The sequence below is a fragment of the Drosophila grimshawi genome, unplaced genomic scaffold (genome assembly GCF_018153295.1).
Source record: "Drosophila grimshawi isolate 15287-2541.00 unplaced genomic scaffold, ASM1815329v1 contig_1377, whole genome shotgun sequence".
Classification (NCBI taxonomy): domain Eukaryota; kingdom Metazoa; phylum Arthropoda; class Insecta; order Diptera; family Drosophilidae; genus Drosophila; species Drosophila grimshawi.
The window spans coordinates 3,649,299-3,668,418 of NW_025062900.1; the positions used below are offsets into that span (position 1 = coordinate 3,649,299).

General features: G+C 42.2%; 6 protein-coding genes across 7 annotated transcripts; 3 read left to right on the forward strand and 3 right to left on the reverse strand.

The window, feature by feature from the left end:
* Nucleotides 1-65: 65 nt before the first annotated feature.
* Nucleotides 66-2,679, forward strand: LOC6562509 (protein phosphatase 1F). Its single transcript, XM_001989192.3, has one exon. The coding sequence runs from the start codon at nucleotides 171-173 to the stop codon at nucleotides 1,506-1,508; it is 1,338 nt and encodes a 445-aa protein (XP_001989228.1). The 5' UTR covers nucleotides 66-170; the 3' UTR covers nucleotides 1,509-2,679.
* Nucleotides 2,680-3,103: 424 nt separating this feature from the next.
* On the reverse strand, nucleotides 3,104-5,135 carry LOC6561564 (H/ACA ribonucleoprotein complex non-core subunit NAF1). Its single transcript, XM_032736653.1, has 2 exons — nucleotides 4,808-5,135; nucleotides 3,104-4,673 (listed from the first exon to the last, which is right to left on the reverse strand). The coding sequence occupies exon 2, from the start codon at nucleotides 4,542-4,544 to the stop codon at nucleotides 3,201-3,203; it is 1,344 nt and encodes a 447-aa protein (XP_032592544.1). The 5' UTR covers nucleotides 4,545-4,673; nucleotides 4,808-5,135; the 3' UTR covers nucleotides 3,104-3,200.
* A 642-nt stretch (nucleotides 5,136-5,777) lies between these two features.
* LOC6561563 (RUS family member 1) lies at nucleotides 5,778-8,269 on the reverse strand. Its single transcript, XM_001989190.2, has 4 exons — nucleotides 8,127-8,269; nucleotides 7,264-8,054; nucleotides 6,381-6,714; nucleotides 5,778-6,315 (listed from the first exon to the last, which is right to left on the reverse strand). Exons 1-4 carry the CDS (start codon nucleotides 8,191-8,193, stop codon nucleotides 6,254-6,256), a joined length of 1,254 nt encoding a protein of 417 aa, XP_001989226.1. The 5' UTR covers nucleotides 8,194-8,269; the 3' UTR covers nucleotides 5,778-6,253.
* Nucleotides 8,270-8,845: 576 nt separating this feature from the next.
* On the forward strand, nucleotides 8,846-13,056 carry LOC6561562 (protein SERAC1). 2 transcript variants are annotated; one of them, XM_001989189.2, is made up of 5 exons: nucleotides 8,846-9,223; nucleotides 10,315-10,861; nucleotides 10,929-11,634; nucleotides 11,696-11,966; nucleotides 12,026-13,056. In XM_001989189.2, exons 1-5 carry the CDS (start codon nucleotides 9,150-9,152, stop codon nucleotides 12,816-12,818), a joined length of 2,391 nt encoding a protein of 796 aa, XP_001989225.1. In that variant the 5' UTR covers nucleotides 8,846-9,149; the 3' UTR covers nucleotides 12,819-13,056. The 2 variants fall into 2 exon arrangements, with proteins under 2 accessions (XP_001989225.1, XP_032591988.1); XM_032736097.2 differs by having other exon boundaries at nucleotides 8,853-9,223; nucleotides 11,693-11,966.
* LOC6561561 (protein TIPIN homolog) lies at nucleotides 12,989-14,081 on the reverse strand. The gene has a single exon (XM_001989188.3). It carries the CDS (start codon nucleotides 13,937-13,939, stop codon nucleotides 13,049-13,051), a length of 891 nt encoding a protein of 296 aa, XP_001989224.1. The 5' UTR covers nucleotides 13,940-14,081; the 3' UTR covers nucleotides 12,989-13,048.
* Nucleotides 14,082-14,281: 200 nt separating this feature from the next.
* LOC6561560 (protein male-specific lethal-1) lies at nucleotides 14,282-19,010 on the forward strand. Its single transcript, XM_001989187.3, has 2 exons — nucleotides 14,282-15,910; nucleotides 15,979-19,010. The coding sequence occupies exons 1-2, from the start codon at nucleotides 14,690-14,692 to the stop codon at nucleotides 18,253-18,255; spliced, it is 3,498 nt and encodes a 1,165-aa protein (XP_001989223.1). The 5' UTR covers nucleotides 14,282-14,689; the 3' UTR covers nucleotides 18,256-19,010.
* Nucleotides 19,011-19,120: the final 110 nt, after the last annotated feature.

Consider the following 19,120-nt stretch of genomic DNA (forward strand, 5'->3'; position numbering starts at 1 on the left):
GGAAAGCAGTATATTCTAGTTAGCACACAACGGTCACACTGCATAGCGTATATAAACAAATAGAAACATTGCGTAAAAAAAGATAGATATGCTTAAGCTGGTGAATCATCGTTACTACTAATTAAGCCACATGTCCCAATAACAATAGACAAGCCAGCTGATTGCAAAATATGTCGACCGATGCGGACGCCGCAACGAAATGTGCCCGCTTACTGAAATTCAAGGAATTTCTAGCCAGGAGCAACAGCAACAACAAAAGTGGTGAACAAAACGCGGCCAACGAATTGGCCCGCAACGGAAGTTGTGTAACGCGCAGCAGCAACGACACCTACAAAGTCACCGGCGACGAGCGACGTGCCGAAATTGTTGCCGCCATTTGGAAACAGCTCAACACACGCGGCTGTCCGCAGGGCTTTCAGTTGAAGCTGCTACATTCGGCGCGGGAGCAAGTGGAGCACGAGATACGCCATGCAAAGGAGTTTGAGACGAATTTGGACGTTGCGGAGCCACAATATGATCTGCTGAAATTGCAAAAGTATGTCGCAACACAGCTGGATAAGCTGCTACTCACGCTGACGGATAATGCTGCGCTGGAAAAGCTACAACTCTATGCAGATGATGGCATTCTCTGCACGGAGCCTGGCAGCTGTCAGTGCGGATCATTGGATTCCCAGCCGCCGACTTGTAGTGCAGCAGCGATTAAGAATAAGCCGCGTAAAATGGAGGATCGTCATGTGTGCCTGGAGCGCTTCGGTGCCATCTATCAGCTAAAAAATCACCCGGATTGTCGCTTCTTTGGCGTCTTCGATGGCCATTCGGGGGCCCTGTCCGCCAGTTATGTGACCAGTCAGTTGCCCCAGTTGCTGGCTGAGCAGCTGCGACGCGCACCGGAGTCCATGGAGAGCAATGCGGATTTCTATCGCACAGCTTTTGAGACGGCATTTCTGCAAGCAGACGAACGGTTTGCGAGAAAACGCATCACCAGCGGTACCACAGCAGTCTGTGGTCTGATCACTGACGATCGTCAGTTGTACATTGCCTGGGTGGGTGACTCGAAGGCGCTGCTGGTGGGTGAACGTACACAGTTGCAGCTGGTGAAGCCACACAAGCCGGAAGCTGTGGATGAGCGGCGACGCATTGAGTTGTGCGGCGGCAGCGTTATCCATGCCCAGGGTCAGTGGCGTGTCAATGGCATACTGAATGTGGGTCGTTCCATTGGCGACTATTGTCTTGAGGCAGTGATTGCTGAGCCGGATTTCGTTGATGTGCCACTGAGTGAGGCACATGATTTTTTGGTCCTTGGCTCGGATGGATTGTGGGATCATGTGCCCGAGGCTTTTATCGTGGATACGGTCTATGAGTGCCTTGCTGATCCGCAAACGAAGCTTGATGACATTCCCAAACTGCTGGTGGAGGCTGCCAAGGAGCGTGATTCCCAGGATAATATCACATGCATTCTGGTGCTGCTCAAGCCACGTCTGCAAATTGGCCCGCGTTTAGCCAACTGAGTTTTTTCTTTATATTTTTCTTGGGTTGAATTTGTTAACTGCATATTGTTGTCTGTTTTAATTTTTTTGTTTATATAAATGTAAATAGGTTTAAGTACGCATTTCTAGAATGATGCCACAAATCATCATCATTCTCATATGTGCCTGTGGCGCCACTTTGGTTGCCTCTCGAATAAGCTCAATCACAATCTATATATATTTTTTGCATGCCACCCTTGTCAGATACATATATAAATATAATATATATATATATATACACATCTATTTACACACAAAAATACACACACAAAATTATCAATTGTTTATTGGCAGCTTTTTAAATGACTCACAGTGCTTCCGCCAAAAAGTTTTAATTGCTGTATTATATACTAAAGCAAACATATATATATATAGTATATACACCTATATATTCTTATAATCTGCCCAGTTGACAAGCTAACGAAACTCCAAACAACGAGTGCTTTATTTTATGAGCAATTTTTGAGCAATAGTAATATATATATATAACAATATAACAACAATTAAAATTCAACTAAACCTCGAAAAGTTAAGTTAAGCTAAATAATTTCTATTAACCAATTTCATAAGCTTTTCTTAAGTGCAGTATTAGAAAACAGAATACTTAAGCAACAAGAAATTTAAGATGGTTTTCCCATACCATATCCAAAGTTTAGTGATGTATATATACATATATATATATAAATCAAAAATAAGTTTCGCTTTTTAAATGTAATACCTAAAACGATTCTAATTTTAGAAATACTTTAACTTGAAATACCTAAATATCCTAAAAATCTATCAAACCAATTCTAGTAATTTAACGTAACTTTAACAATACTATACAAGAACAAAATACTAGAATCCATTTTATAAGATCAAACAATTTTATCCTTGAACGGTTTGAGTTATTCTTTCTTTGCCTTAGAGTGTTTGTCAATTGGGTATTGCCCCTACATTTTTACCTAAACATATTTACAAGGCGCACACACAAATCACACCTGCAATCAGCGTTATTGTTGAGATCCCACACAGATTAAGTACCTTTTTATACAAAACAAAACAAAAATAAATATTTGAAGCATTTTAACAAGAACATTTTTAAAAACAACACAAAAGCAAATTGTTTACGAATTTTTTATTGGAATAAAGAAAATCGCATTAGAAAAATTAACTGAATGATTAGTTATTGATTAGTGTTGAACGAAGAACTTGTGGCACAAGGCAATAAAATTCAAGCAAATTATTTGCAATCAAATATTTAAAAAACGTTTTAAAATAATAAATGTGCCCATTTATAAGAATACTCTCTTGGAATACTCTCTATCCAAGGAACCAATATACTCCTTATATCAATTGCTAACAGGGCAATAAATAAAATGAGGTTTACATTTATTTGGAAACTTTAAAATTAAAGCAATATTTTAAAATTATAAATAAATGCTTTAAATATTCTGTTAGCGCCTTGATATATCTTATATCATGTGCCCATTTACGAGGAGTAAGTGGAGTATAGACGCATGCCAACAAACCAATATGCGCTTTATACGATTTGGTAACAATACATTGAAAATATGAAATATAAAAAATAACAAACATTTTCTTATTTTTTGTATAAGTTTTTAATTAATCATAAGTCATGTTCTATAGGTAGAAATTATAATCATGTCTGTTAAACGTATCTCTAGTCTTAATCTAATTGCCTGAATTGGGCGGCTGTTGGTGCTGGTTGTAGGATGGCTGCTGAGGCGGCGCATGTGGATGATACATATGGGGTGGTGGCATTGCCATGGCCATCGCATGCGGTGGCGGCATTCCATAGGGATGTGGCGGTGGCTGCATATAACCATAGCCATGTTGGGGCATGGGAAACGCCATGCCAGGCATCATATTAAAGTTGGCCGCCGGCGGATGATAATTGTGATAGTAGTTGGAGTGCCAGCTACCAGGATTATAGCTGGGATGATAGTTGTACTGTGTATCCCGAGCTGGACTCTGCTGCTGTTGCCGTTGCTGCTGCTGCTGTTGAGGCTGGTTGCCATTTTGGAAATTGCTCGAATGTCGACTGTCTCGTTGGCCGCGACGTCCACGTTGGCGGGGCGCCAACTCCGTTGACTCCGTGTTGGTAGTGGCCACCGTTTCCACAGAGTCTGTGGAATTGGTGCGCTCACGTTGACGCTTTTTGCGTTGCTCCCAGCGGGCTTCGCGTTCCTCCTCATCATCGGAGTAGTCAATGAAACGAGCCGGCGGCTCCACATCATGCTCCCACGATGCATCTGAGCCGCGCACCTGCATCAGCTTCGATAATATAACGAACTGGGTGTGCTCCGTTTGCGGGGCACAATAGACAATGTCGCCAATGTTAATGCCTCGATCCTTGATTTGTTGATTGGTGTTGAAGCGTACACAGTAGAGCGGATCGGCCACCTGGCCGAGCACATCGAACACCTGGCCAAGCACTTTGCGGCCTTTCTCCAGAAACAGAACAGTGTCCAGATCGAACAACATCGAATTTGGCAGCACGCTGACCAACACCAGTTGATCAACAATCGATTGCACCTTGCCCAGCTCAATGCACTCATCCTCTGGCACCGTAATCTCTAGTTGATCAATTGGTGGCAACTCATCCAACGTCATTTCACCACGCACCTTGGGCGGCTGACGGCGATGTGTGGGACGTGTGCCATCCTCATCCTCATCGTCATCTTCCTCGTCGATTTCCTCCGTATTGATGCGTTTATCGATCTTCTTGCGCAGCACAGTAAGATACTCACCCTCCGAATCCGAGTCGCTGCTGCTTTCAGAGCTACCAGAGCTCAACGCAACAACCTGTCGCAAACCGGTAGAAGTATTTGCTGGAACAGGCACTTCGACCACATCGTCCTCATTGTCGCTATCGTCTATTTGGTGTACAGTTTCCGTATCTGTATCCCCATCGGAGCTATACGTAGCCAACAAACTGAGTCCATTTGATGTGGACTCTTTTTCTGGCGTATTTGTCACACTTGCCACACTTGACTCTGTTATTTCGCATTCCATTTCTGTTTGAGCTTCGATTTGAGGCGTGGGATTAATTCCATGCACAGCAATTTGCTCATTTGGCACTGTTGTGGGCTCCTTGGCTAGTTCCGGTTCTTCTCTGGCAGCTTGGGCAAATACTTGCAGTTTCTGTTGCGAATAGCATAGAAGAACCAATAATTAACATTTGAATTTAAAGTTTAGGCGTTTCAGTTTGGCTTCAGTTCCATTCCAGGAAGCACAATACAAAGAGTTAGTTCATCCGTCAACTCCTATTTGTTTACCTGTTTGCGAAATTGTATTTGTCTCTACAATTAATGCCTCTTGTTCGCTGTTTACTTCTGCCATAATTTTATTGGTGTCATCAATTTCAGGCGTGGTCTTTGTCTCTGCTACTGGGTCAACCATTTTAGTTGAGCTAGTTTGCGGATCTGTTTCTGGTACAACTAATTCAGTTGTAGCTGCCTGTGTAAGAATTGCTTCTTTTTCCATGTCGGCTGGCACCGTCGTCTCTGGCGGCACAGCTGCCATTGGTTAACAGTGCGTTTAATATTGTTTTCTTTTTCTTGTTTCAAACAGCAGCACGTTGAATAGGCGCACGTGTTTTAATTGAAAGCAATAACTAATCGCTAGTGCTATCGATAGACAGTATCGGCAAATATCGATAACAACAAATCGCGTGCAGACAGCCCTGTTAGGTTAAAATCATAAGTATTTTAAATAAAATGTAAAAAATAATATTTTGAGCATTAAAAATGCATATATATAAATATTTATATTAAATTACTGCGTAAAATTTCGAAGAACTTTATTCATTCCTCTATTAAAATCAATTGCGGCTGTTGCGTATTTTACTACTAATTCACATTATACAAAAGCATTTTCAAGATAGTTATTTAGTGCTAAGCTAACGGACTTGCTAATCGCCAAATAATATATATATATACATATATATGTATATATATATATGTATGTATATATAATCCTAAAGCAATAAATTCAAAGCTTACAATAAACAAGTCTTTTAAAAAATTAAGCTTAAAAACTTTGTACAATTATTTGTGGAATGCATTTGAAGCTGCACGTTCGATGCGTAGTTTTCGGATTTTTGTTTTTTAAATGTTCTTTTTATGTTTTGATATTTTTCACTTTGGTAAAAAGTACCCTCTCGAAATATACAAGTGGTAAGTTATTACAAAATAGAGATATTATATGTCTGCTGAGTTTTTTATGATTTTTTTTTCAAGTTTCTAGTCCAAAATAAGCACATTTTATTCTTTAATTTAAAAATGTTTTAGACGGCTAAGCTATATACTTATATACTTGAGAAATGTTCAGACGGCCCTCTGAATATCTTATAAGAATATCGGGTTACTAACGTTACTTTGTGCTAAGGCAGAGTTACATAGTTGGAAGATGTTCACGTTATGTATATTCGAATTTCTGTTTGTTTTTTGTTTTCACAATATTTTTGAGATGAGATTCGTGAGACTAAATCTAAATGTGTGTGTAAATAAGTGTGTATTATCGCAATAGTTTCTTGATTTTTATCCTTTTGCTAGTATCAACGTTTTGCATTATGGTTTTAGGGTATGTGTATTACCATGTGAGATATGTGAGAAATGTGTTTTTTTAAAACAAAAAAAAAACTCCAAATAATATCGTTCAAAGCAAGCATCTCAGCGATGTATCTGAATGTTTGGTCCAGTTATTGAGCATTAGCTTAGACCCTAAGCCTTCCAATCCAAACGATACTCATCGACCAGCAACAAATGTTGATGGATTAACCAACCTATATGGTTAATATACAAATATTGTTTATAATTGTATTTATTTGTTAATTTCACTTTGACTTACCCTCCTTTTGCGCCAGATTGAGAAACTCCTGCCATTTGCCTTGAATGTCCCAATACTGTTCCTTGATTTGATTTCGATCCTGCAGATAGGAGACAGCAAAAAAGTATGCCTTCAACACATCCTGCGGACGGGTATCAAAGTGCAGATAGACACCCAAATGTTTCTTGCTTTCCGCAATGATGAAGCGCTCATGCGGATCAAATGAGGAAACAATGTTCTCAATGACACTGCTGCTCTTATACTCATCAATAAGATGCTTTACACTCAGGCCCAGACGTATATTGAGTGAAACGGATACCGTTTGGCCAACAGTCACTCGTTCCATTTTATTGACCTATCCAGATAGAAGAGATATGAGATAAAATGATTTAAGCAAACTTGACTATATATAATATAAATACGTGTCCATAATTAATATAATAAATAATGCATAATAATACTACTTATTGCTAACTTTCAAGAAGATGATAATACCTAATTAAAATATCTTAAAAAACAATAAAATTACGGTCTATAGAAATCATTAAAGCTAAAACTTGTAGTATATACTACTATTGTTAACCAATTTTCATATATTTTGCAAACTTTAAATACTATAATGTTTTATAATAAGTGTTAGCAACAGCAGCAAGGAAATTTTAATTGATAATGAATTCGTTAAATATTTGAATTTAGCGCCTTGCCAGGTATAATATAATATATACATATACTAAGATAAGGCTTCAACAAGCTGTTGATAGCTTATTAAACTATCTATAAATAACAAAAACAATCTAAAGAAATAGTTAAATCGTCAAGTTATAGTATATAGACAGTTATCAAGTTATCAGGTACATAAAGCAGTTATGAATATCAAATAACCAAGATTTGTATAGACTCTCACCTGTTGTGGTGTCAGCATGTGGGATGAACGAAAGAATTCCTCCAGAGCAATTAAGTAGCGGGACTCGTTGAAGGTGCGCAGGCAGATGGAACGCACAGCTTTAAGATTCGCGTACAGATGCAGCGTGACAACAATATAAAAAATGGTATATAACATGGCCTGGCTCTTGATCATCGTGAGCAGATAGAGCCCAACAAACGAGGCAACCAAATTGACGCATGTCTCCTGCGAACTATCCTTGGAGGCAACATCCGCCAAATTGCCACGGACCGCATGATGTTGCGTTAACGCCGAACGTGTTGCGCCACCGGCCACGCCTACAATCGCTTTCAGCATCGTGGAGCCACACAGGATTTGCGTACTAAAATGTGGATATTTGGGAAGCACATAGATTTCAATGCCCATGGCGAGATCGTTTAGAAAATCGGCACGCAAACGCCACTTTTTCGAATCGACATCCAGCTGACTACCCTGCCACCAGGCAAACAATATCCGTCCCACATGGCCACTGCCCTCCTTCAGTATCCAGGTGACCGTGGCGGAATATGCATTGATATTCTCACTCCCGACTCCGATGCCCTTCAGTATGGCATGGGTGCAGAGAGTGCCACAAATGGTGCTGCAGAAGGCCTGCAGTGTGTCCCAGATTTGATAGACGACATAATCATCGGACACCGAGTCTGGATAGCCCTTGGGCAGAAATATATTCTGCAGCACACGAAACAACAAGAATTTTTCCTGTATGACCAGCTTATCGCCACGTAAAGGCACGCGAACAATATTACTTTGATCTATTTAAATGGATGTTTGCATAATTAGAATTGTTAGCAAATTAGAACCGTAGTACACAATTTGGATCTCACCTGCCGGCGTCACATAGAGTATTTCCTCGCCTTTGGTGCCATATTGTTCCCGAAAATGTATTTTCATTATTGGACATTAAATCAAGACGATTGCTGAATTTCTAAACACAAATCCGCAAAGCGACAACCAATCCCCATGCACATTCCCTGCGCACCAGCCATATACTAAATCATAACAGACGCACAGCAGCACCCCAGACGCATATGCAAATTTAACATTTCATGTAATGTTAATTGGGCGGCTGTTCAAAATACCACTTTAAAAATTTTAAATCGCTTAAGAAACGGATGAAAATTAATAAATAAAAAATGGCAAAAGCACGTATTAATTCAAAGCGTTGAAGGCATTCCATTAAATTAATTTCTCACTCTAGTTTTAGATCTAATTTCAAAGCACCTACAGATTAATTATAGTTGTTCTTGAATTCATGCGCACTAGAGAACATTTATCGCCCGATTAACGCTGCTCCGATTATAAGTGTAAACCAATTAGCTAAAGCTTACAACACCGTTCGACTATATACAAGAGCATATTCAGAAATTTAAATGAATTAAATTCGAAGAATCAAAACCAGTTAATAATTTAACCAGACATTTATAACGACCCTATTAACGAATAGTTAAGCGAGTTGGCAGCACTCGACTCACTCTCGGCAGATAGTGTGGCAGCGCTCACGACTACGAAAAAGAGATAAAAGAGACGAACCAAAACAAATCAGCCATTCAACAACTTGAAGCACAACACAGAAGTTCGAAAGAAAGAAAAAAAACATTAAATCCCCAAAGGGGTAGTACAATTATTAATTAATAAAATACGATACAAGTTAATATACAGTTTGAATAATTTTCAAAAAGTGTCGAAAGTGATAATTTCGAAGTCTGAGCTAATAATCTAAAATTAAAGTGTGATTTTTTTGTGACAACAACAAAATAAAAAAATAACAAAGTAAACTTTTGGCAACTCTTTGACAAATTTTACCAGTGGGCTCTGCCAAGCTACACACAACAGAAATACAGCAGGCAATGTCATTAGAGGATATCAAAGCAAATTTACGGCGTTTTCCAAAGCTCATTGGTGGTCTTGGCATTCTGACCACGTAAGTACGAAAATAACATTAACAGCAGCAGCTGTAACAACAGAACCAATAGCAACAGATGTTACTGGTTACACCTAAAGACTGTAATTAAAATGGGGGCTCGTCATTACAAATTCAAGTGGCGCCACTTGGCCCTGAAACACTAAACTAAAAATATATCGAGTGCGAGTGAACCTACAGCAGCAACAAAAACAATAATAAACAATGATTCAAAAGCCTTCCGCATTCAAGTCAAACAACAGCCGATTGCATCTGTGACGTCATTTGTTTACAGCAACTATAAAAATTATTCATTCTGCGCTTTCTGACCAACTGCCAACTGTTGTTGCTGTTTCGGTTATTTGCTCATGTTAACACATCACGATCAAAACAAACGTACGATTTTGAGAAAATGAGATAGCACGATAGTTGTTGTTATTGTTGTGAATTTGTCGCCTTTCGCTTGCTTTAACAGCTGTTCAAGGCCCCCCTCTGGCTCACAAACTAACACGCACACACACACGCACACAAGCAAGCAAACCGGTAGCCAAAATAGTGCGCAGTAGTTTTCGCACATGTCCCCCGCGAATTTAGTTTTTCTTATCTTGGTTGTTGTTGTTATTCTTTGATTTGAAATTCGCGCGTGTGTGATGCCCTTGCCTCGGAATCAGTGTTGCCAAATTTTGAAAAACAAAAATAAAGCCATTTTAAGAAAGTAAGCAAAGGTATTGTTAATAAGTGAAATAAATAGTTAAGTTAATTAAATTTTATGTTTTAAGTATGATCACTAATTGCAAATTACATGAGGTATCTTTATTTGAAAGATAAGCATATTTCACTTTTATTTCGCTTGCCAAAATTCCCGCTACACTCAAGGAAGTGCCTTGTACAAAAAAGCCAATTTGGCAGTACTGCTTGAGACTGTTGACGCGCCCACTTTTTAAAAATAACAACAGTTGTTATTGTTATTGTTGTTTATCGCACACGTTTGGCACAAACAACAACAACAAAACAAATATTTGGCAGCATAACCGTTGATATTTAGGTCAACAAAAACAACAACAATCAATAATAGAATAGAATAACAACTATTAATTGCTGCACATTTTTAGCGCCGGCATCATTTTCTACGAGTCACCGCAAATCCGTAAATATTTCGCACAATATGTGGACAAGAAGCAACAGGAGCCGGACAAGCGCCGCACCGAATATATCTACATTAAATATCACATTTATCGCGAATCGATGCGGAAGCTGCAGCAGAAGCAGGAGGACGAAAAGAAATGGATCAGTGTCATCATCAATCCAATTGGTAAATGGTGGAAGGCTGCCAAACATTCAGTTGCCTGGCGCCTGCTAAATATCGCCCAAAATGGCAGTCAGGCGGAACGGTTGAAAGCAGTACAGCAACTGATCTGCATGGATCATCTCAAGGATTGGGATTTCCGTCATCTCGCCCAGATTTGTGATGCTCGGACTTCGGTTTCGCTGGCACGATGTGGCGCCGATATGCGCTGGTTTATGCCGGTGCCAAGGCGCGGCTGCATCAAAAATCCTAAAATGCTGCTCTCCGAACTCCATGATATGTTGGCCCATCTCCGTCCATCGCCCTGTGTCGATCACTTCTTCAGCAAATACTTTCCAGATCAAAATCATCTCGTAAGCATCGATTCTAATTTGAAATCTAGAACTAATCTCTAATCGAATCGAATCTATTCTCTGGCAGGACGATCCCATTGAGTTTTTCACACAGGAACAAAACATAACGCTATCCGTGCAGGACTCGGACTTGCTGAAAGAGATAATCTCGTTTCTGCATCACATAACCAAGGATCCGAAAATTGCGGCCAAGATCACACACGGTGGTGGACTGATGCATTTAATGGAGATGCGCAAAATATTCGCCGATGACAATGAGACACTATCGACCCTATGCAAAGTCCTGGCCAATCTATCCTTGGTGCCCGATGCCGTGGAGCATTTCTTTGCCTCCGGCTGGGTAGGAGCTCTGGCGGAATGGCAACAATGCCCGGACTTGCGACTGCAAGTAATCTCAGCCAAGGCAATGGCCAATCTCGATCACGATGACCCCAATCAGTTCACTTATCCGCCCAATGTATATCCATTGCATCCACGTGTCCGCACCCGACGCAAACCCAAAGCAGACATTGTCTTCATCCATGGTCTGCTCGGTGGCGTTTTCATTACGTGGCGCCAGCGGGATCGCAAACCCACCGAACTCGGACTCTATGGCAAAAATGCATTCTACACCAGCGAAACGGATGACGTCTTCCTCGTTGGCGAGCAGAAGCGGAATGGAAACAGACAACAATATAAGCAACAGCAATCCAAACAATTGATTCCCGCACAAACACAAGCAGCGGCGACAGAAGCAGGCAAAACAAATGCCACCAAACCAACGGAATCAAAAGGTATTCTAAAAACGAATCGGACTTAATTTAATTGTTAATAATTATTCCATATTCTAAGCAGAGTCTCTGTTGAAGACCAGCAAAAAGGTGGAGGAGAAACGTCTGAATATAAGCGATGCGGCAACCAAAGAGTTTGTCGAGACACTGTACAACGAGGCCGAGCTGGATTCGGATTGGGAGGTGGTGCATCCGGATGTACCGCTCGAGGCGAATGAGAATTGCTGTGGCAAGTTCAGTGTGTCTGGTAATGAGTGGAACAATCAGGATACTAGCGAGGAGTACACAAATTGCTGGCCCATGGAATGGCTGCCCGATGACTATCCGGACTCACGGTAAATCTTGAAGATTACTCACAGCCACACCAAAGAATATATCGATTATATATTTGCAGCATAATTGGAATTGATTACACGTCAGCGGTTACGGAATGGTCGGCCCACTTCACCAAGTACTGTCCCTGTGAGAAGGGTCAGGGACATATCGATGTGCGTGCAAGCACGTTGCTCGAACGGATTGCCACCTCGGATGTGGGCAATGGTCGTCCAATTGTATGGATTGGTCATTCCATGGGTGGTCTACTCACCAAGCTGATACTACTCAAATCGGTGGACTCCGTCGAGCCGCAAGTTCAGCAGCTGGCCAAGAATACAAAGGGTATTGTTTTTTTGGGTACCCCGCATCGGGGTTCATCGATTGCCAAATGGAAGCAGCATATGCAAATGATATTATCGCCATCGATTGAAGTGAAGGAAATGGAGGAGAATTCACCTAAACTGTTGGAGATGCATCGCCGTTTCATGGGCTGTCTGCACACATGCCTGCGGCACGTGAATGTTGTCAGCGTGGCTGAGGGTTCACCCACCATGCTGACCACATTCAAGTTTCCGTTGCGCATTGTGACCGCCGAATCGTCGCGCATCGATTTCGGCGATTTCTTTCTGCTCAAAGACGATCATCTCAGCCTCTCCAAGCCTATATATCGCCAGTCTTTCCTCTATCAGCGCCTCCTCCACGTCATTCGCGAAGCGGTCAAACAGGACGAAGATGGGCCCACCACTACCGATGGTTCGTTGTCAGCATCGAACGCGGAATTGTGTGCAATGAACATATTTGCTATGGTACTTAAGGGTGCCAAAGGCCTCGCTGAAATCCTGCCACGCGTTGCAATGCGCTTTACCACCTAAAAAAAATGAATTGATTATTGTTTAGATAAGCAGCACAACACGCCTGTACCATGAGATTATGCTTGATGCACTCAATCCAGCCAATCAAACCACTTGATATAATTTATGAAATTAACCCGAAAGTATTTATATTAAGCTCTCGATCGTGTTCATAAATGTTTATACATATATATCTATTATTTCTACGAATCTTAATTTATGACAACAATAAATTAGTATTAACTATGCAACTATTTAACTGGCAACGCCTCTATTTGCTTGGCCCGCAAACGTTCCTGGGCCAGTCGACGATTCTCCGCAATGCGCGCCATTTGCTCTGCTGATAATATTGGCGTCGCTGGCAATGGTTCACCATAATCGCTTATATTATCGTTGGGAGTCGGCTGACCGGGTGGAGCTGTAGAATATGGCGTGGACACAATGGCATTGCGTGAGAATGAGGGTGTCACCAGCGAGCTGCTCGTCGTGGATAGATTGTTGTGTCGATTAACTGCTGCCGGTGTTCGCGGTGCCAGTTTTGACATGGCAATCTGTTCGCCCAGCAGTGCATCGAACTCGTCGAAGGGCTCCGCGTCGATATTATTATCATTATCCTCATCATTGGCATTGTCGTGGAGCTCGCTTGCTTGCTGCTGCTGCTCGAGAAGATCGTCCAATTGGCCCATGCGATAGCGTGCCATATGCACTTGCAACGGTTTCTTTTTGCCCAGTCGCTCGATGTTGTTCAGCACATCGTCGAACGTATAATTGGGATACATGCGATGGCCCCAGTGCTGCAATCGCCTTAAAATCTCATCCAGATCGGCTTTTTCGTGTCCCTTGCCTTTGTATTTGATATCCTTGAAATAGTGTTCCATTGTGTGCAAGCCACGCGGACCGCGCAGTGTGTCAACGGTGAGACGGGGACGTGGATTGCGCACTGCTCGCTTCTTAGGCTCTACTTTGACAGCTTCAACGCCTTCTTCGACGGCGCCATCCGCATTAGGAGCATCTTCGTCATCGCCGAACAGATTTTCGCCGGCATTTGCTTCGCCATCGCTGGGTAGCTCATCTTCATTGTCGTTGGCAATGTTATCGTTGAACAAGTCGTCAACACCATCATCACCAAACATGGATGCCATTACGGATTATAAGATATTTAGCACACAAAATGACACTGTACTGTGGAATATCAAGCTGATTTGGCGCCATTTTTCTGCTTTTTGCCAGTGCCATTCACACGCTTACGTGCACACTTTTCGTAGAGCTGCCAACCTGTACCGTGCAAGCCGTCTCTTTGTTACATAATTTTTGTGCGTGATCGCTGTAAAATTACAATTAAATTACATTATACACACTAAATATGAATATTTAAAGTATATTTTGTTAAAAGATAAAATTTTCAAGGTGTTACATGTTGTGAAAACTAGCAGCGTTGGCAGCGTGGCATTATTTAGCAACCCTGCCTTTGTGTGGCCTGGCAACACCAGTCTAACGCCATACTTCTGAAATGCTTTTTTTCGGGCCAGTTTATTAAATCTGCATAATTCACAAAAACAGCGCTAACAAATGAAACAAGTATTTTAAAATCAATTTCATGGTAAACTGACCAACTATTGTTGCCACTTAACATAATGTCAATGCGGTAAACACGCTAAAACATTGCAAAAACGAAAATTCTGCGAAAAATTGATATCAGGAGAAAAAAAAAGAAAAAAATCGAGTGTGGTGAATTTGAGCGCATTTACGCATTTTTAGTGCCCATCAGCTGCGGCTGTCCAAAAAAAAGGTTGTTGTTGCCGTTCGTGTTTCGTGGTGAATACTGAGACTCAAAAACAAATCAACAACCCAAATAAAATTATGAGCAACGCTTTGTGAACAAAACAAACGAAATGGATCCGCGCTATAAATGGTCGACATACTATCAGCAGCAGAGAGGGGGAGGATGCGGTGGCGGCAACGATGGCTACATGGATGCCCCGCCATACGCTCAACACATGCCCCGCTCCAGCTACAAGCAGCCGTACAAAGCATACAATTACAGCAGCTACGGCAATCACAATAATAATGTTGGCATTGGTGGCGCCGCCAATTACTATAAGCACCCACAGCCACCGTGGCGTGCACACTGGCTGCATCGCGCAGCCGAACAACCCGCACCACCAGCACAAGCGCCAGAAAGGGCCAAGAGTAGCAATAATACAGATGTCGTCACTTTGATTGTGGACAATAACAATCTGAAGCGTATGATTGTGTTGCATGTGAATCTGTTGCAGGAGCAAGCGGACAAGCTGGAGAAGAAGAACCAGTTGCTGGACGAGAAGAATTTACGCATCGAAACGTTACTCGCCCAAAAACAGGAACTACTGCAACAGATTGCCATGCTGGGGCAGACAGTGGAGGAGCTGCGCAATCAGCGGCGTCGCAGCAGCAAACGTTCCGCAAATGAAGATGAGGCGCCCAAGGCGAAACTGCCCTGCTTTGTGGAGACGCAAACGCAGACGGAGGCGGAGCAGCAGCAGGTGTTGCTGGAGCAGCTACAGGTACAGCAGCAACAGGTGCAGGTACAGCAGGATGTGTTGGTCATGGAGCCAATGCATCATTGCCATACCCCACCACAGGCACATGTAGCAGCAGCAGCGGCGCAGCCTCCGCCGCTGCCACGAAAGCAGCCAAATGTGATTGTCACATCGGTCACAGAATTGCCACCGACGACGCCAGCATTAGGTCACATCAAAGCGCGTGGTTTCAATGGTGGCAAAAAGATTAGCACCATTATACTGCATCGCGTCCATCAAGAATCATCCAGTCTGCAGCTGCAAGAGGAGCAGGAGAAACAGGAACATGAAGAACAGGATGAGGAAACGGAAGAAACTGAGTTGCAAATTGATGAGGAACAGCAGGAGCACGAAGGTGTCTTCTTGGAAGAGGAGGAGCAATTGCATGATGAGCATATCTATCACGATGGAATGGTTGGCATGACTGAAACGATTATTGGCGCCGAGGAGGAACTGATCACCGAAGAGGCGGAGCAGCAGGTATTGGCCACTGATGATGGCATTAACAATGGTCACACATTGGTCGTTGGACATTATGTGGACATTGAGAAACTTGTGAGTGGCTGCTATATATATATTTCCATAAGCATCTGTTACTAACCTCTTTGGTTTTTATTTTTTAGCGCCGTTTGGGCATTAAACCGCAACAGCTGCGTCTCTTTGACAGCAATCAGTCTCCCAACCAGCCACAGCAACAACAACAACTCCAATCGAATGCCGCTGAGGATGAAGTTGTCAATGCACTGCTCCAGGCGCAATCGCAATCCGAAATTCTAATGCCAACTGTAGTGGACTCAACAATGGATGTATCACAGAAACTGAAACCCAGCAAAAAGGGGCCAAGAACCTTTGCCCGAACTCGAGTTAATCAACAGCAGGTCATACGAAAGTTGCCCACACTGGAGAATTCAACATTGGGCAACGAAATTGTAGCAAATTATAAAGGCATGTTGGCCAAGCCAGCGTTGCAGGAGCAGGAACAGGAACGGCTGCGGCATGAGGCAGAGCAGCTTGAAGTGCAACTGAAGCAGGAGGAGGAGGAGGAGAAGAGAGAACAACAACAGAAGCAGCGCGAAAAACAAAGGGAAGGAGACCAACTGGAGCAGGAGAAGATCAATCAGCACGAACTGGAGCTGCAAAAGCAAGAACAGGAGGCGAAGGTGGAGGAGGCGGCGCTAAGGCAACGTCAGGAGCTGGAACCTGAACGTCTGCGACATGCGGTTAAACCGTTTGAAATGGAAGTGAAACCGGAGGAGGAGGAGGAGAGAGAACAACAACAGAGACAGTTAGAGCAGAAAAAGTGGAAGCTGGAAAAGGAGCAGGAGCGAGAAAGGGAGCGTCAACAACAACAGCTGCTACAGGAGCAGGAGGAGCTCGAAAAACAAAGGGAGCAAGAGCAACTGGCGCAGGAGAAGGTGCAAAAGCTAGCGGTGGAGGCGGAGGCACTAAGGCAACGTCAGGCGTTGGAACGCCAAGAAGAACTGAATAAGAAAGAGCGAGCGCAGCGCAATTTGCAGGAGGTGGTGCGTGCTGAGCAGAAGAAGCGAATTCAGGAGAAGAAGCGGAAACAGCTGATCGAGCAAAAGAAACGGGAACGCGAACAGAAAAAGAAGATCGAACTGCAAAAGATCAGGGAACGGAATAGGGAACGACAAGAACTGCTCAACGAACAACACCAAAAAATGGACAGCACGTTGATCTCAGAGGTGCAGACAGATGTGAAGAAGCAGGCGGAACAGCAGTCAGATAAGAAGCAGGAGCAGAAAGCGGACAAGGAGGAAGAGGAGGAGGAGGAGCCCAATGTCGATGAGGAGACGATTGTGCGACGCCTGCACGAACATCTGCAGAAGCAGCACGAACGCTTGCAGACTCAATACAAAAGCATGATGGCCCAACACCCGCCACTGGAGCGCCTGAAGCGTTCACCCATGGACATCAATATGGGTAGCAATTACAGTCTCATCTATCCGCCACTTCCGCAGCCAACGACAACAATTGGTGGCTCCTCAACAGCCATGACGCCAGCGCCGACGCCACCGCCCACAAATGCTGCTACATCCACATCCACATCTCCCCGCCTGCGAGGACTCAAGAACCAAACCAGTACAACAACAACAATAGCAGCAACGCCAGCAGCAGCAACAACCATAATAGAGACGCCTACAACGCCTGAGTCTAGTGGCAAACGAAAGCGACCGCTGGCATCCAATAATAATAATAATAATAATAGTAACAATAATAATAATAATAAGACAATCAGCAATCGGAGCAGCACGTCCAGATTACGCAAATCTTTGCAGCCATATACGACACGGTCGTGGGAGGATCAAGAGTTCCACTGCGACAACGAATTCTTTTTGGAGGAAGCCGACGAACTGCTCGCCGATAATCCCAGTCTCGAGATACCCAAGTGGAAAATGATCAGTTTGCGTCGCAGTTCCGATGACAAAGAAATCGAACCGATGAGCAACGATGCCTTCGAGCATCGTCACGACAAATATGTGCGAGAGGAGATTGAGCGTAAAAAACGCGATGCACGCTACAATCAAGAACAGAATAAAATTGAAGCGTTGCGTCAGCGACACAATCAGGATGAGGTGCTGGTGCCGTTGCCACCATTGCCCACATCGACATTCTATCCACTGCCCGAGGACATTGAGATCATACAGTTTGTGAGCGAGGTGCCCGTTCAGGCATTTGGTGAGAATATGATGTATCCACGATTGCAACGCGAACATTTCATACTACCCTGGCTGTCGACGGCGGCGACGGCAACAACGGCGACGGTGGCCACATTGGCCAACAAACGGCTGCCCACCTCGAAAAAGGAGGCGAGACACCAAGAGCTCAATTCCTCCTATGTGTTCCTCAAGCGGCGCAAGCGGCAACAGCGTCGCTAATCAGACCCAGATCCCAGCAACAGCAGCCGAAGTAGTTATCAATTTTAGGCAACAAACACACTTTAAAATTGACGTTGCATATTGCATATTATATATATATATATATATACATATATAAAATCATTTATATTTTAAGCCCAATCTTTTTTTTTTAACTAAACAGTCGTTTGTAGAGACTTAAAAAGTGTAACTGGTTCTCAAGGCGAGAGAGAGAGCCACAAATTACTTTAAATATTTATATCTAATCCAACATCTCAGCTTTATCCACCTTTAAACAACCAACCCCTGAACTTTTTCTTTTTTAAATTGTATATCTTTTATGATTATATTTTTAATTTGCGCAATGTGTTTTTATAATTTTGTTCTTTCTATTTTTGCTTTTTTTTTTGATTGGTTAGTTTAGTTGCTCAGGTATATATAGTTTTGTTGTGTACTGATAAATTTCGTAGATATATATACATATGTGTATATATATAAAGTCTGAAGTTTTGCATAGTTTATATTGGTAGCGTATATCAGTTTCGAAGTTTAAAGAAGAATGCTCGGACTTATGCCAACTATCCATACATATTATATACTTTGATTAATTATAATTTTCAAAAAAAAAATTGTTTCATCTTTAATCTGAAAATTCAACAAACGAGAAAAATAAATAAACTTGATTTCCAAGCTGTAAAATAACACAAAAACATGTTTATTCACCTCAAGCTCATAAAAGTCGGTTGAATCGTCTAATTACCATGATAAGAACAGATATATATGCACATATATATTATAAATAAATAAATATATATATATATTATAAATAAATATATATATATATATATATATATATATATATATTTATAGCATTGTGCAACGTCAA